Below are 18,493 nucleotides of genomic sequence, written 5' to 3'. Positions count from 1 at the left end.
CCACTGTCCCCGAGTCCGCTTGAGAGGCCCCAGCGTCATGCTGAGGTTTTTGCAGGAGCCGGGGAGGGCTTCTGTTCCTGGGAAGGAGCTGCCTGTTGGTGTCTCTTCCCTCTTCCTCTGCCTCGTGGCAGGTACGACAAGCCCTTTGCTCTCTTATTTTTGTAGGAGCGAAAAGGCTGCGGTTGAAAGGTCGGTGCCTTTCTCTGTTGGGGAGTGACTTGAGGTAAAAAAGTGGATTTCCCGGCAGTAGCCGTGGCCACCAAGTCTGATAGACCAACTCCAAATAACTCCTCCCCTTTATACGGCAAAACCTCCATGTGACGTTTTGAATCCGCATCGCCTGTCCACTGTCGTGTCCATAAGGCTCTTCTGGCTGAAATGGACATAGCACTCACCCGAGATGCCAGTGTGCAAATATCCCTCTGTGCATCACGCATATAGATAAATGCATCCTTTATTTGTTCTAACGACAGTAAAACATTGTCCCTATCTAGGGTATCAATATTTTCAATCAGGGATTCTGACCAAACTACTCCAGCACTGCACATCCAGGCAGTTGCTATAGCTGGTCGTAGTATAACACCTGCATGTGTGTATATATTCTTTTGAATAACTTCCATCTTTCTATCTGATGGATCCTTAAGTGCGGCCGTCTCAGGAGAGGGTAACGCCACTTGTTTGGATAAGCGTGTGAGCGCCTTGTCCACCTTAGGGGGTGTTTCCCAGCGCGCCCTAACCTCTGGCGGGAAAGGGTATAATGCCAATAACTTTTTTGAAATTATCAACTTTTTATCAGGAGCAACCCACGCTTCATCACACACGTCATTTAATTCTTCTGATTCAGGAAAAACTGTTTGTAGTTTTTTCACACCATACATAATACCCTGTTTTACGGTATCTGTAGTATCAGCTAAATGTAACGTCTCCTTCATTGCCAAAATCATATAACGTGTGGCCCTACTGGAAAATACGTTTGAATTTCTACCGTCGTCACTGGAATCAGTGCCCGTGTCTGGGTCTGTGTCGACCGACTGAGGCAAAGGGCGTTTTACAGCCCCTGACGGTGTTTGAGGCGCCTGGACAGGCATTAATTGATTGTCCGGCCGCCTCATGTCCTCAACTGACTGTTTAAGGGAAGATAATCACGTAATTCCACAAATAAAGGCATCCATTCTGGTGTCGACCCCCTGGGGGGTGACATCTGCATATTTGGCAATTGCTCCGCCTCCACACCAATATCGTCCTCATACATGTCGACACCACGTACCGACACACACCGCAAACTCACAGGGAATGCTCTAATGAAGACAGGACCCACTAGCCCTTTTGGGGAGACAGAGGGAGAGTCTGCCAGCACACACCACAAAGCGCTATATATACAAGGGATATCCTTATATTAAGTGCTCCCTTATAGCTGCTTTAATATATATATATATAGCCATTAATGTGCCCCCCCTCTCTGTTTTACCCTGTTTCTGTAGTGCAGTGCAGGGGAGAGACCTGGGAGCCGTTCTGACCAGCGGAGCTGTGACAGAAAATGGCGGCGTGTGCTGAGGAGATAGGCCCCGCCCCTTTTTCGGCGGGTTCTTCTCCCGCTATTTTTCCAGTCAGGCAGGGGTTAAATATCTCCATATAGCCCCTATGGGCTATATGTGAGGTATTTTTAGCCTTGTATAAGGTTTATATTTGCCTCTCAGAGCGCCCCCCCCCAGCGCTCTGCACCCTCAGTGACTGCCCAGTGAAGTGTGCTGAGAGGAAAATGGCGCACAGCTGCAGTGCTGTGCGCTACCTTATGAAGACTGAGGAGTCTTCAGCCGCCGGTTTCCGGACCTCTTCACGCTTCAGCATCTGCAAGGGGGTCGGCGGCGCGGCTCCGGGACCGGACTCCACGGCTGGGCCTGTGTTCGATCCCTCTGGAGCTAATGGTGTCCAGTAGCCAAGCAGCAAATCCACTCTGCATGCAGGTGAGTTTACTACTTTCCCCCTAAGTCCCACGTTGCAGTGATCCTGTTGCCAGCAGGACTCACTGTAAAGAAAAAAAACCTAAACTAAACTTTCTCTAAGCAGCTCTTTAGGAGAGCCACCTAGATTGCACCCTTCTCGTTCGGGCACAAAATCTAACTGGAGTCTGGAGGGGGGTCATAGGGGGAGGAGCCAGTGCACACCACCTGACCTAGTAAAGCTTTACTTTTTTGTGCCCTGTCTCCTGCGGAGCCGCTATCCCCCATGGTCCTTTCAGGAACCCCAGCATCCACTTAGGACGATAGAGAAATAAGTCTGTTCTACTAGGGAAATAATGTAAGCAGTACATGCTCACTGATTACCCTGTTCTTTCCCTCTTTATCAGAGTGCTGTGTTATTTACAGTGCCTCCTCTGCCATCCAGTTGGCTAAGGGGGATCACTACGGCTGGCCGGCGGTCGGGCTCCCGGCGACCAGCATCCCGGCGCCCGACCGCCGGCTTACCGACAGCTTGGCGAGCGCAAATGGGCTCGCTGCGCTCGCCACGCTACGGGCACGGTGGCGCGCTACGCGCGCCACACTATTTTATTCTCCCTCTATGGGGGTCGTGGACCCCCACGAGGGAAAATAAGTGTCGGTATGCCGGCTGTCGGGCTCCCGGCGCCGGTATACTGAGCGCCGGGAGCCCGACCGCCGGCAAACAGAAGACCACCCGGCTAAGGATAGAAATTGCGTTCCAATTTCAGAGGTGGGCAAGGAGTAGACGACAACATTGTAACATGCACTCTGACTGTTGCATTCTGTATACAAGGGGGCGATTTATGGTCCTGCAGGGTGCACTGAAAAAGAGCAGGGTGCTTTTACACATTTCAAAAATGGGCAGGGTGCAACACCCTGCTGAAACAGCCTAGAAGGAACACTACCTATAAGACACAAGTGTAGAGGCCAGAGCCTGTTTAGTTCTCTTGCCTTTGCTAGACAGCTGCAGGGAGAGGTGAACACACAATTTGGCAATTAGTAGTGTGCAACACAAAACAGTATGCGACAATACGTCCACACAAACACAGAGTAATGTGGAGCACAGATAACCCTGTACACACCAAATATTCTAGTATTACTGAAAGAAATAGTGAAAGCTATATATCTGACAGAAAGGAAAAGCAGACAGCAGAACTAGCATAAGTCAGATACAACGCAAAAAATACAAATTTAACTGCAATGGTTACTAAATTCAACTACTCCGTCGAATTGGCTGGCTGGAAATCGCGCTGTGTATAACCTTACTCCTGGGAGAGATGTACAGGGAGAGTGAACCCAGCGTTCCCGCAGACTTGAAATGGTAGAGCTGAAAATGGCTGCCGTGTGTCTCTCAGAGGGAGGTGGAGCAGCTCAGGGTGAGAAGGCCTCAGAGGAATGGCGCCCTGGGCTGGTGGAGGTGCCCCTGTGGAAGTGCTGACATCCCCTTGCTGACATTAACCATTGGTTCCCTAGCCTGTGTTAACGTGTCCCCTGCACTAGTAACGTTATGCCCTGGTGGTCTAGTGCAGTCCACAGCCGTGTCTTGGGTGCACATCTAGGACTGCCTAGATTACAGGTCCCACAAGCGGGAGCCCGCCTTACCTGTCCCGTGCTCCGGATGCAGTCCGATGCTTCCCTGTGAACCCCTGCTAGTGAAAACTGTGCAGTGCCCTGCCAAAAGTTCCCTGCCGTGGCTGGAGCTGCAGCGATAGCAGGGATGGTTGAGCAGCCCCACTGTTAAACCAGTGACCAGCTCTAGCTGGTACCAAACAAATACTGAAGAGTGAGATGTGGGTGGGGTATGAGGGAGAAGAACCAGTGCAACTTGGGAGCTTAAAAGCTTAACCGTTCTGTGTCTGATCCTGGTCTCCATCATCATACCCCAAGGTCATCCCTGTAGATGCCTTTAGACCCTGAAGAAGTTCTGTAGTTCTCATACTCAGTCCTCGGGACCCTAAGCAGATCAAGTTTTCCCAGTCACCTAGCAGGTGCACAGGTGTAGTCATTACTCACTGACACATTTTAAAAGATCCATAGATGGAGCTAATTATTCACCTGTGACTGAGGAGTCCTGGAAAACAAGAAATATTTGGTTCCCGAGGACAGAGTTTGAGAAATGTTCTAGTGTGCCATGATTCAAATAAGTTTGCAAACCAGTGATCTAACATATGCAACACTAAGTAATCCCCTAGGATTATCAAACACCAATAAATTGCAATAATGCAATGAGCAGTATCAAAATAGTAACGGAGAAACACATTCCATAAGAATGACTGAGTATCACCTCAATTAATCTGTTTACCAGGGGTGGACAACTTTAGGATTCTGTGAGACAAGCCACATTAAGTATAGTAGGAGTGTGTCCATTTTGTGATGTATGCAATGGATACATCCCTGTTAGGGAACTTCCATGAAGAAGGTCTATGAAGAATGCAGTGTCTGGCAGAGTTCCTTAGGGCTGTAACACACTAGCCGGCTGGCGCCGCCCGGCAAAAACCCGGCTGGCTTTTAACCGCTGCCGTGATGCAAAGACACATTGAGCACAATGTGTCCTTACACATGGCACGGTCCCGGCCCGGCTGCCGTGTTGCAGCCAGAACTATCCACTGGAAGGTCCGGCTGCCGGGCCGTCTTTGCAGCCAGTGAACTGTGTGTGTGTGAAGGGGAGCTTTCACACACAACGGTTTTTTCCCAAGTCGTGTCTAATGCTGCGCATGCGCACAGCATCACACACGGCTCAAAGCCGTCCTGTGTGAGCGACTCTGCTGGTTTCTCCCAGATGGCAAAAAGGCGGACAAAGTTTGTCCGGCTTTTTGCCATCCGGGGAAAACTGGCTTGTGTGTTACAGCCCGTACTCTGAAACCCTGTGTAAAACCCTGGTTCATTAGCACTGTTTCATTATAAGCTTTTCAAGGAGGACAAAAAAAAAACCCAAAACCCCCCCAAGAATACCTAAAACAGCTAAAAGCATCAAATTGTTTTTCAGACTCACCATTGCAGGCATTGGTGGACGAATCTGGATAGACAGCAGAGGTACAGGCTGAGATATGGGAGAATCCTTCTCAGTCTGTGCACTCTCAGATACTCCGCTTTCAGGTGCTTCTGTGCTCTCTGCCTTTTTAAGGACATCTTTCCATTCTAAAACAAATGTAATTTTTAATGGCAAAAATGTAAACCAATCTGAAATACCAGTCTCCTGTGCATATAGAGAGGACGAAGTCACTTACCTGGACACAGAGTGTCATCATCCAGCATTCCCCCTTCACAAAAAGATACAAGATCCTCAGGCTTGACTTTATTCCATGGTATGTAGGTTACTCCTATATCTACATCCCAGTACTGCTTATATTCTGCTTTAATTCCTTTGTTTAACGCCCATGCAATCTATAAAACAGTTACAATCGCACATCAGTAAAGAGAATATCAAAACAAAAAACTAGGCACAGAAACCTGCTTATCTAGGACCATAAAGAGCAGCAGTCATACAGAGATTGACAGGTTCGCTCTGACATCATGATGAGCCCATGACATCATTCCTGAAAAGCATTAGTCATCCACACCTGTCCACCTCTGAGCTATCAGGCCTAAAACAACCTATATGAATTACACACACGGTGATAGGTCTTATATTCTAAAGACCATATGATTTTCAAAAACTGCACTGCACACAGCTACTGTACTGGTTGTATTATTTTTACATGATTACTAGGTTATTACATCTTACTGATGCAAGCCTGGAACAGAAGTTCTTACGTGGATTACTCCCCTCCCCACTCCATGAAGTACACTACAATGCTAGACGGATTCAGTAGGATTTCCCGACAGTTGGAATCCAGGGGTGTAGTATAGTATGCCGGCGGCCGGGCTCCCGGCGACCAGCATACCGGCGCCGGGAGCCCAACCGCCAGCTTACCGACAGTGTGGCGAGCACAAATGAGCCCCTTGCAGGCTCGCCACGCTGCGGGCACGGTGGCACGCTACGCTATTTTAGTCTCCCTCCAGGGGGGTCGTGGACCCCCCACGAGGGAGAATAAGTGCCGGTATGCCGGTATACTGTGCGCCGGGATCCCGTCAGTCGGCATACTGAAGACCACCCGGTATCCAGGCAGTTGAAATACAGACGCTGAAATTACGACAGTCAAAATCCCGACACTGAGCATGGTCTGCCACCTCACGGGCTCGCCACACTATTATATTCCCCCTCGGGAGGAGGGGTGGACCACCAACCTAGTGGGAATACGGGGCGGCAGTACGATTTCGACCGCCGTCATTGTGACTGTCTGTATTTCAACCGCCGGAATCCCAACTGTCGGGAAATTAACTGAATCCCAACAAGACTATTTTGCAGCAGAGTATTACAGTGTTATAAATTATGGCATCCATAAGGGATACTGGGGTTCACTTAATACGATGGGGATGTCCCAAAGCATCCAGAAAGGGTGGGAACGTGCGGAGACACCTGCAGTACCGCCTGCCCAAATTGGGTATCCTCTTTGGCCAGGGTATCAAACTTTTAGAACTTCACAAAGGTGTTCTTGCCCGACCAGGTAGCAGCATGGCATAGTTGCAAGGCCGAGACTCCACGGGCAGCAGCCCAGGAAGACCCCACCGATCCTGTAGAGTGGGCCTTCAGAGACTCTGGAACAGGCAAGGCTGCCAACACATAGGCCTGTTGGATAGTCAACCTAATCCAACGAGCAATGGACTGCTTAGAAGTAGGGCAACCCTTTTACTGTGCATCATACAGCACGAACAAGAAATCCATCTTTCTGATCTGAGCCCTTCTCTTGACATAGATCTCCAAGGCCCTCATGGCATCTAACAACTCCGGAGCAGCAGATGTACCAGAACTTGACGGGACTACAATTGGTTGATTCAAGTGAAATGCAGAGACAACCTTTCGGCAGGAACTGTTGTCTAGTTCTGAGCTCCCAGAAGCCAGGGCCAGCAACATCACCGTCTTCCAAGTGAGGTACTTGTCTTCTACAGTCATCAAAGGTTCAAACCAGGAGTACTGTAGAAATTCCAACACCACATTCAAGTCCCAGGGTGCGGTGGGCGGCACAAATGGAGGTTGTATGTGGAAAACTCCCTGCAAGGTGGTCTGAAATTTTGGCAACACTCAACTACTTCTGGAAGAAAATTGAGAGAGCTGAAATATGGACCTTAAGGGAACCCAGACATAAGCCCTTATCCACACCAGCCTGCAGGAAACGTAAGAGACATCCTAAGTGGAACTCTGCAGGTGGATATGTGCGTTCCACGCACCAGGAGACATGGCTCCTCCAGATATGATAGGGTTTTGACGTTACACCTTTTCTGGCCTGAACCATGGTTGCAATTACCTTCTTGGAAAGGCCTTTGCGAGCTAGGATGCTCCGCTCAACTTCCAAGCCATCAAATGAAGTCGCCGTAAGTCTGGGTAGACGAACGGTCCCTGTTGCAGAAGCTCTTTTCTCAGTGGCAGAGGCCAAGGGTCTGTCACGGACATGTTCAGAAGATCTGCATACCAAGCCCAGAGAGGCTAATCTGGGGCAATCAGAATTGCCTGGACTCTGACTCCTGAATTGTTTTAGCACCCTCGGGAGCAATGGGTCGGAGGACAGAGGTAGTTCAACGATCAGGACAAGGAGACGTCAGCGCATCTATGGCCCACGCCTGAGGGTATCTGGTTCTTGAACACCAGGGAAGCTTCCTGTTGAGAAGCCATCATGTCTGAGGACAGCCCCACAAGTCGATGATCTGTTGAAACACCTGTTGGTGGAGACCCCCACTCTCCCGGGTGGAGATCGTGGTGACTGAGGAAGTCCGCTTCCCAGTTGTACACCCCCCCAAAATGAAGATGGCGGACATCGCTTTTGCGTTTCTTTCTGCCCAGAGGAGCATTTTTTGACACCTCTCACATGCAGGCTCTGCTTTTTGTCCCCTCGTGGTGGGGAGGCATAGTCATGCTGAGGCTTTTGTGGAAGCTGCACTTGTGCTTGGTTCCTGGGAAACAGCAGCAGCTGGTTTTCTTGACTTACCTCTGGTGCCTCGTGCTGCATTGGAGGCACCTCTGGCTCTTTATCTGAACCTGGTGGTCCGAAAGGACTGGTTGGACGGCCCCGGGTAGGAACGCCTAGCCAGTGGGGCCCCTGAGGGGAGAAACGTGGATTTCCCTGCAGTGAGCTTAGAAATCCATGTATCGAATTCAACCCCGAAGAGTCACTCCCCTGAGAAAGGGAGACACTCCACACTGCGCTTGCAATCTGTCTTTAATTAGCCTTAGCAGCCAGGTCTGCAACAGCCTGTTGCAGTTGTGTTGTCTGTTTATTAGCATTGAGCGGAGATGACATGTCTGCCATCATAGTCTTTATGGCACCGAGCCAGGATGGCTCCTGACCCTCCCGCCCCAGTCTCCAGACTAACTTGGGAAGGCTGACTGCACTGGTCACACGATAGGAAACCAGTGGTTCAAGGGGAGAGTCTGGAGTGACAAACTTTGCATACTGCGTGTCTGACCATAATTACAGTAACACTGACATACACACACACAGACCAGTCAAATAACAAACCTGCCCTTACTGCATGTGAGATGGAGACCTACAGTGAGAGGAGGACAGCACACCCCAGCCTTGCAGACTTAGGAAATCTGCAGGCTGAATATAATTATCACAGTGAAAATAGGATTTTAATTACCTATCGGTAAATCCTTTTCTCGCAGTCCATAGGAGATACTGGGAATCTATTTAGTACAATGGTGAATAGACCAGTCCACTAGGACCTTGAGCACTTTAAGAATTTGATAGAGGGAGGAGCCAGCGCACACTATGCCCCTCCTACCAGACTCAGTCTAGGAAACTGTGCCCGAGGAGACGGACATACTTTGAGAGAAGGATAGATAAGGAAAGTGGTGGGATTACGAACCAGCACACACAAAACAAGAGGAAAGCCATGCTAACCAAACTTTAAACCATGAACAGCAACAGATGAACCAACCAGAATACTTAACAGTGCAGGAAGAACGAAGTATCGGGCGGGCGCCCAGTATCCCCTACGAACTACGAGAAAAGGATTTACCGGTAGGTAATTAAAATCCTATTTTCTCTTACGTCCTTGAGGATACTGGGAAACCATTTAGTACCATGGGGAAGTACTAAAGCTCCCAAACCGGATGGGCGAGTGCCGAGGTTCCTGCAGAACTGATTGACCAAACTGAAGGTCCTCAAAGGCCAAAGTACCGAACTTATAAAACTTTGCAAACTTGTTAGAACCTGACCAATTAGCTGCTCGGCAGAGCTGTAAAGCTGAGACACCCCGGGCAGCCGCCCAAGAACAACCCACCAACCTAGTAGAGTGGGCCTGCATAGATTTTGGAACCGGCAATCCTGCCGTGGAATAAGCATGCTGGATAGTGAGACTGATCCAGCGTGAAATAGACTGCTTTGAAGCAGGACACCCAATTTTATTGGGATCAGATCAGAGAGAACGAACAGCAAGTCAGATTTCTTGCGACGAGCTGTTCTCTTCACATACACATTCAAAGCCCTCACAACATCCAAAGACTTTGAAGTAGCAGAGGTGTCCGTAACAGCCGGAAGCACAATAGGTTGGTTGATATGAAAAGTGGAAACCACCTTAGGATTAAATTGCTGATGAGTTCCGAGTTCAACTCTGTCCTCATGGAATACTAAATAGAGACTCTTGAGAGACAACGCCCCTAGCTCCGACACACGCCTTGCTGAAGCCAAGGCCAGCAGTGTGACCGTCTCCCACGTAAGGTACTTTACGTCAACCTTCTGTAAGCCAATTGTTTCTGAAAGTAAACTGACAAGGCCGAAATCTGGACTTTAATGGAGCCTAGGCGTAGGCCCACATCCACTCCCGACTGCAGAAAAAGCAGGAGACGTCCCAGATAAAATTCCACCGCAGAATATTGTCTGCTCACACCAAGAGACATACTTCTTCCATATACGGTGGTAATGTTTAGACGTTACCCCCTTTCTGGCTTGGATCATAGTTGGGATGACCCTGTCAGGAATCCCTCTCCTGGCTAGAATCAGCCATTCAACTTCCATGCCGTTAAACGTAGCCACGGTAAGTCTTGATAGACAAACAGGCCCTGCTGCAGAAGATCCTCGCGAAGAGGTCGAGGCCACGGATCTTCGATCAGCATCTCGAGAAGATCCGCGTACCAGGCCCTTCGAGGCTACTCCGGAGCAATGAGGATTGCTTGAACCTTTTCCCTTTTTATTCTCTTTAGAATTCTTGGGATCATAGGAAGTGGCGGAAACACGTACACCAGCTGGTAGACCCACGGAGTTGTCAGATGTCTACTGCCATTGTTTGTGGGTCTCTCGACCTGGAACAATAACAATTTAGCTTCTTGTTGAGTCGAGAAGCCATCATGCCAATCTGTGGATACCCCCACAGACATGTCATCCACCAGAACACCTCCGGGTGGAGGCCCCACTCCCCTGAGTGCAGGTCGTGTCTGCTGGGGAAGTCTGCTTCCCAGTCTACCCCGGAATGAAGACCGCCGACAATGCCACGGCGTGTTTTTCCGCCCAGAGGAGAATTCTTTCGTTCCGCCCTGTCGGTTTATATACGTTACCACCATTACATTGTCCGACTGGACTTGAATAGCCCGATTCAGAAGTAGAGATGAGGCCTGCAGAAGGGCGTTCTAGATGACCTTGCGTTCCAAAAGGTTTATTGGAAGGACGACTTCCCGACTTGACCATCTTCTTTGAAACTGCAACCCCTGGGTGACTGCTCCCCAACCTCTGAGGCTTGCGTCTGGTTAGCAGAATCCAATTCTGAATCCCGAACCGTCGACACTCGACAAGGTGAGAAGTCTGTAGCCACCACAGAAGGGAGATTCTGGCTCTTGGCGACAGACAGATCCTCTGCTGCATGTGAAGATGCGATCCAGACCATTTGTCCATCAGATCCCGCTGGAAAGGCCTCGCATGAAGCCTTCTGCACTGAAGAGCCTCGTAAGAGGCCACCATTTTCCCCAGAAAGCGAATGCACAAAGATACGGGTTGGCTTCAGGACAGCCCAAACCATCGACTGGATTACCATAGCCTTCTCCAAGGAAAGGAACACTCTGAGACTCTGTGTCCAGTATCATTACCAGAAAAGGAAGCCTCTGCATCGGTTCCAGGTGAGATTTTGCCAAGTTCAGAATCCACCCGTGATCCAGGAATAGTGTGGTTGAGAGGCCAATGCTGTGCAACAACCGCTCCCTGGACGGTGCCTTGATAAGAAGATCGTCCAGATACGGAATTATGTTCACTCCCTGTTTGCGGAGTAGAAACATCATCTCTGCCATCACCTTGGTGAACACACTCGGTGCAGTAGAGAGACCAAATGGCAGGGCCTGGAACTGGTAATGACAGTCCTGCAGTGGAAACCGTAGATAAGCCTGATGAGGCGGCCAGATCGGCATATGAAGGTACGCATCCTTGATATCCAGAGACCCTAGGAAATCACCCTTCTCCAGACCGGAGATCACCGCTCTCAGAGACTCCATCTTGAATTTAAACACTCGTAAGTACGGGTTCAAAGACTTGAGGTTCATCCGCTTTCGGTACTACAAACACGTTGGAATAACTACCCTTGTTTTGCAGATGAGGTGGAACTGGAACAATGACCCGAGTCTAACAGTTTTTGAATGGCATCCTGTAAAGTTATACTTGCCTCTTGCGAAACTCGTAAAACTGATTTGAAGAATCTGTGAGGTGGGAGTGCCTGAAACTCCAGTCTGTAGCCCTGGGAAATAAGATCTATGACCCAGGTATCCTGGCACGAACCTGTCCAGATGTGACTGAAAAATATTAGTCGGGCTCCCACCTGCCAGACTTCCAGGCAGCGCAGTCCACAGTCATACTGAAGGCTTTGAGGAAACAGAGCTGGAGCTCTGTTCCTGAGAACCGGCAGTTCCTGGTTTGCCCCTAGCGCCTCTGGTGGCTGTAGAAGAATCTCTGGATTTGCTCTTAAACTTGGTCGTCCGAAAGGACTGTAAATTTAAACCCGAGTAAGCCTTCCTGGCTGGGGGAGCTGCAGAAAGAAGATATGTGGACTTACCCGCAGTAGCGTTGGAGATCCATTTGTCTAGTTCATCTGCAAATAAGGCCTCGCCTGTGAAGGGTAGGCCTTCCACGCCATTCCTGGAGTCCACATCAGGAGTCCACTGGTGTAGCCATAAGCCTCTGCGTGCTGACACTGCCATAGCAGTGGTGCGTGCATTAAGCAAGCCTATTTCTTTTATGGCTTCCACCCAAAAGTTTGCAGAGTCCTGTATATGTTGCAGAACTAAAATAATCTCCCCTTCAGACAAGGTATCTAACACCTCAATTAGGTTACCCGACCATTTGGCAATGACCTTCGTAATCCACCCACATGCTACAGTGGGTCTCTGGGCCACCCCTGCAGCTGTATACAAGGATTTGAGTGTAGTTTCAATTCTACGATCAGCCGTGTCTTTTAGGGAGGCTGCACCCGGGATAGGCAATACAATTTTTCGTGACAGCCTGGATACTGAAACAGCAACTATCGGTGGATTTTCCCATTTTTTCCTATCCTCAGGATGAAAAGGAAAAGATGATAGGAAATTTCAAGTCCCTAAAAGGTTGCTATAAGGATTAACCCACGATTCTTCAAACAGGGTATTTAGTTCCTTTGACACACGAAAAGTGGCTGAAGATTTCTTTTTTATATTAAAAATAGGATTTTAATACCTACCGTTAAAATCCTTTTCTTGTAGTCCATAAGGGATATTGGGCAAATCTAGTACTATGGGGTATAGACGGGGTCCAAAGGAGCCAGTGCACTTTAAATTTCTTCAACTGGGTGTGCTGGCTCCTCCCCTCTATGCCCCCTCCCACAGGCAGTTATAGGTAAAAATGTGCCCGAAGTAGAAAGGACATATGAGAGAAGGAACATAACAGAAAAGGTGGTGAGATTTACACACCAGCACACCACTAACATACATCCAGCAACAGCTGGTAACAACAGCTAAACAGGTAACCATAGAACAAGAACCTGCAGAAAAGTCAACTCGCTGAGGCGGGTGCCCAATATCCCTTATGGACTACAAGAAAAGGATTTACCGGTAGGTATTAAAATCTTATTTTCTCTAGCATCCATAAGGGATATTGGGGAAATCTAGTACGATGGGGACATCCCAAAGCTTCCAGAATGGGCGGGAACATGCGGAAACGCCTGCAGCACCGCCTGACCAAACTGGGTATCCTCTTTGGCCAGGATATCAAACTTGTAGAACTTCACAAAAGTATTCTTCCCCGACCAAGTAGCAGCTCGGCAAAGTTGCAAGGCCGAGACTCCACGGGCAGCAGCCCAGGAAGAACCCACTGATCTCATAGAGTGGACCTTCAGAGACTTAGGAACAGGCAAGGCTGCCGACACATAGGTCTGTTGGATAGTCAGCCTAATCCAACGAGCAATGGACTGCTTTGAAGCTGGGCAAGCCTTTTTCTGCGCATCGTAGAGCACGAACAAGGAATCCGTTTTTTGGACCCGAGCTGTGCACTCGACATAGATCTTCAAGGCACGAACAGCATCCAATGCCTCCGGAGTAGCAGAAGCGTCAGAACTGGATGGAACCACAATAGGTTGATTCAGATGAAACGCGGAGACAACCTTTGGCAGGAACTGCTGTCTAGTCCTGAGCCCCGCTCTGTCCTCGTAAAAATAAGAATTTACTCACCGGTAATTCTATTTCTCGTAGTCCGTAGTGGATGCTGGGAACTCCGTAAGGACCATGGGGAATAGACGGGCTCCGCAGGAGACTGGGCACGAAGAAAGATTTAGGACTACCTGGTGTGCACTGGCTCCTCCCCCTATGACCCTCCTCCAAGCCTCAGTTAGGACACTGTGCCCGGAAGAGCTGACACAATAAGGAAGGATTTTGAATCCCGGGTAAGACTCATACCAGCCACACCAATCACAACATATAACTCGTGATAGGAACCCCGGTTAACAGTATGATAACAATGGAGCCTCTGAACAGATGGCTCGCCATAACAACCCGATTTTTGTAACAATAACTATGTACAAGTATTGCAGACAATCCGCACTTGGGATGGGCGCCCAGCATCCACTACGGACTACGAGAAATAGAATTACCGGTGAGTAAATTCTTATTTTCTCTAACGTCCTAGTGGATGCTGGGAACTCCGTAAGGACCATGGGGATTATACCAAAGCTCCCAAACGGGCGGGAGAGTGCGGATGACTCTGCAGCACCGAATGAGAGAACTCCAGGTCCTCCTCAGCCAGGGTATCAAATTTATAGAATTTTGCAAACGTGTTTGCCCCTGACTAAGTAGCAGCTCGGCAAAGTTGTAAAGCCGAGACCCCTCGGGCAGCCGCCCAAGATGAGCCCACCTTCCTTGTGGAATGGGCTTTCACATTTTTAGGCTGCGGTAGTCCCACCGTAGAATGCGCCAGCTGAATAGTGCTACAAATCCAGCGCGCGATAGACTGCTTAGAAGCAGGTGCACCCAGCTTGTTGGGTGCATATAGAACAAACAGCGAGTCAGTTTTCCTGACTCCAGCCGTCCTGGAAACATAAATGGTCAGGGCCCTGACTACGTCCAGAAACTTGGAATCCTCCAAGTACCTAGTAGCCGCAGGCACCACAATAGGTTGGTTCAAGTGAAAAGCTGACACCACCTTCGGGAGAAACTGAGGACGAGTCCTCAACTCTGCCCTATCCATATGGAAAATCAGATAGGGGCTTTTACAGGACAAAGCCGCCAATTCTGACACCCGTCTGGCTGAAGCCAGAGCCAACAACATAACCACTTTCCACGTGAGATATTTTAAATCCACAGTCTTAAGTGGCTCAAACCAATGTGATTTTAGAAATTCCAAGACCACATTGAGATCCCAAGGTGCCACTGGGGGCACAAAAGGAGGCTGAATATGCAGGACTCCCTTGACAAAAGTCTGAACTTCAGGCAGTGAAGCCAGTTCTTTCTGGAAGAAAATCGATAGGGCCAAGATCTGGACCTTAATGGACCCCAATTTGAGGCCCAAAGTCACACCTGCTTGAAGGAAGTGTAAGAAACGACCCAGTTGAAATTCCTCCGTTGGGGCCTTCTTGGCCTCACACCAAGCAACATATTTCCGCCAAATGCGGTGATAATGCTTTGCGGTGACATCCTTCCTGGCTTTGATCAGGGTAGAAATGACTTCCTCCGGAATACCTTTTTCCTTCAGGATCCGGCGTTCAACCGCCATGCCGTCAAACGCAGCCGCGGTAAGTCTTGGAACAGACAGGGTCCCTGCTGCAGCAGGTCTTGTCTGAGCGGCAGAGGCCAAGGGTCCTCTGCAAGCATCTCTCGAAGTTCCGGGTACCAAGTCCTTCTTGGCCAATCCGGAGCCACGAGAATAGTTCTCACTCCTCGCCTTCTTATTATTCTCAGTACCTTGGGTATGAGGGGCAGAGGAGGAAACACATAAACCGACTGGTACACCCACGGTGTCCCTAGAGCGTCCACAGCGATCGCGAGGGTCCCTTGACCTGGCGCAATACCTTTTAGCTTTTTGTTTAGGCGGGACGCCATCATGTCCACCTGTGGTTTTTCCCAACGGTTGACCAGCATTCGGAAAACTTCTGGATGAAGTCCCCATTCTCCTGGGTGGAGGTCGTGCCTGCTGAGGAAGTCTGCTTCCCAGTTGTCCACTCCCGGAATGAATACTGCTGTCAGTGCTAACACATGATTCTCTGCCCATCGGAGAATCCTTGTGGCTTCTGCCATTGCCCTCCTGCTTCTTGTGCTGCCCTGTCTGTTTACATGGGCGACCGCCGTGATGTTGTCTGACTGGATCAGCACCGGCCGGTTCTGAAGCAGGGGTCTTGCTTGACTTAGGGCATTGTAAATGGCCCTTAGCTCCAGAATATTTATGTGAAGTGAAATCTCCTGATTTGACCATAGTCCTTGGAAATTTCTTCCCTGTGTGACTGCCCCCCAGCCCCGAAGGCTGGCGTCCGTGGTCACCAGGACCCAGTCCTGTATTCCGAATCTGCGGCCCTCTAGTAGATGAGCCGTCTGCAGCCACCACAGCAGCGACACCCTGGTTCTTGTAGATAGGGTTATCCGCTGTTTTATCTGGAGATGGGACCCGGACCATTTGTCCAACAGGTCCCACTGGAAAGTCCTTGCGTGGAACCTTCCGAATGGAATTGCCTCGTACAAAGCTACCATCTTTCCCAGGACTCGTGTGCATTGATGTACCGACACCTGTCCCGGTTTTAGGATGTCTCTGACTAGAGATGACTACTCCTCGGCTTTTTCCACTGGAAGAAACACTCTTTTCTGGTCTGTGTCCAGAATCATTCCCAGGAACAGAAGACGTGTCGTCGGGACCAGCTGTGACTTTGGAATATTGAGAATCCAGCCGTGCTGTTGTAGCACTTCCCGAGCAAGTGCTACCCCTACTATCAACTGTTCCTTGGACCTCGCCTTTATCAGGAGATCGTCCAAGTACGGGATAATTGAAACTCCTTTCTTGCGAAGGAGTATCATCATTTCGGCCATTACCTTGGTAAAGACCCTCGGTGCCGTGGATAACCCAAACGGCAGCGTCTGGAACTGATAGTGACAGTCCTGTACCACAAATCTGAGGTACTCCTGGTGAGGAGGGTAAATGGGGACATGTAGGTACGCATCCTTGATGTCCAGGGAGACCATGTAGTCCCCCTCCTCCAGGCTCGCAATAACCGCCCTGAGCGATTCCATCTTGAACTTGAACCTTTTGATATAAGTGTTCAAGGATTTTAAATTTAAGATGGGTCTCACCGAACCGTCCGGTTTCGGTACCACAAACATTGTGGAATAGTAACCCTTTCCTTGCTGAAGGAGGGGTACCTTGACAATCACTTGCTGTGAATACAGTTTTTGAATAGCCACCAACACTGCCTCCCTGGCAGAGGGAGTTGCCGGCAAGGCAGATTTTAGGAAACGGCGGGGGGGGGGGGGGGGGGGGGGGGAGAGGTCTCGAATTCCAGTCTGTACCCCTGAAGTACTACTTGAAGGACCCAGGGATCCACCTGTGATAGGGCCCACTGTGTGCTGAAATTTTTGAGACGGGCCCCCACCGTACCCGGGTCCGCCTGAGCAGCCCCAGCGTCATGCTGTGGACTTACCGGACGCAGGGGAGGACTTCTGCTCTTGGGAACTAGCTGTGTGTTGCAGCTTTTTTCCTCTACCTTTGCCTCTCGGCAGAAAGGATGAGCCTCTAGCCCTCTTGCTTTTCTGGGGCCGAAAGGACTGTACCTGATAATACGGTGCTTTCTTTTGCTGTGGGGCAGCCTGTGGCAAAAAGGTCGATTTCCCAGCAGTAGCTGTGGACACGAGGTCCGAAAGACCATCCCCAAACAGTTCCACCCCCTTATAGGGCAAAACCTCCATGTGCCGCTTTGAGTCGGCATCGCCAGCCCAATGCCGAGTCCATAACCCCCTTCTGGCGGCAATGGACATAGCGCTTATTCTTGATGCCAGCCGGCAAATATCCCTCTGTGCATCACGCATGTATAAGACTGCATCTTTTATATGCTCAATCGTCAGCAAAATATTGTCCCTATCCATGGTATCGATATTATCTGACAGGGAATCTGACCACGCAGCAGCAGCACTGCACATCCAAGCTGATGCAATCGCTGGTCGTAATATAATGCCCGTGTGTGTGTAAATAGAAAGCAGGAGGCTACCATAAAAGCTATCAGCAGGTTCCTTCAGGGTGGCCGTATCCGGAGACAATAGTGCCACCTTCTTTGATAAGCGTGTCAGCGCCTTATCTACCCTAGGGGGTGTTTCCCAACGTGACCTATCCTCTAACGGGAAAGGGTACGCTGCCAATAATCATTTTGAAATTATCAATTTCTTATCAGGGGAAGTCCACGCTTCCTCACACACCTCATTTAATTCCTCAGATGCAGGAAAAACTACTGGTAGTTTTTTCTCACCAAACATAATACCCTTTTTTGTGGTACCTGGGGTATTATCAGAAATGCGTAAAACATTTTTCATTGCCTCAATCATGTAACGGGTGTACCTATTGGAGGGTACACTTGTCTCATCATTGTCGACACGAGTCGGTATCCGTGTCGACGTCTGTATCTGTCACCTGAGTTAGCGGGCGTTTTAAAGCCCCTGATGACATTTGAGACGCTGGAACAGGCACAAGCTGTGTAGCCGGCTGTCCTATGTCGTCAAACCTTTTGTGTAAGGAGTTGACACTTTCACGCAATTCCTTCCATAAGTCCAGCCACACAGGTGTCGACCCCGCAGGGGGTGACATCACATTCACAGGCATTTGCTCCGCCTCCACATCATTTTCCTCCTCATACATGTCGACACAGCAGTACCGACACACAGCAGACACACAGGGAATGCTCTTACAGAGGACAGGACCCCACAAAGCCCTTTGGGGAAACAGAGGGAGAGTATGCCAGCACACACCAGAGCGCTATATATCACAGGGATATCACCTATAGAAGTG

General features: G+C 49.6%; 1 protein-coding gene across 2 annotated transcripts in view; it reads right to left on the bottom strand.

Annotated features, from left to right (window-relative positions):
• Positions 1-18,493, bottom strand: part of SCAF4 (SR-related CTD associated factor 4) — a 273,314-nt gene that overhangs the window by 108,611 nt on the left and 146,210 nt on the right. For both annotated transcript variants that reach the window (XM_063956403.1, XM_063956402.1), the window contains exons 15-16: positions 5,207-5,363; positions 4,972-5,117 (exon numbers count right to left, since the gene is read on the bottom strand). In XM_063956403.1, the coding sequence (XP_063812473.1) occupies positions 4,972-5,117; positions 5,207-5,363 (303 nt within the window). The remainder of the gene's footprint in view (positions 1-4,971; positions 5,118-5,206; positions 5,364-18,493) is intronic.

This window comes from Pseudophryne corroboree, chromosome 2, assembly GCF_028390025.1.
Source record: "Pseudophryne corroboree isolate aPseCor3 chromosome 2, aPseCor3.hap2, whole genome shotgun sequence".
Taxonomy (NCBI): domain Eukaryota; kingdom Metazoa; phylum Chordata; class Amphibia; order Anura; family Myobatrachidae; genus Pseudophryne; species Pseudophryne corroboree.
The sequence above is the reverse complement of the archived record's forward strand: the minus strand, read 5'-3'. Positions and strand labels throughout refer to the sequence as shown.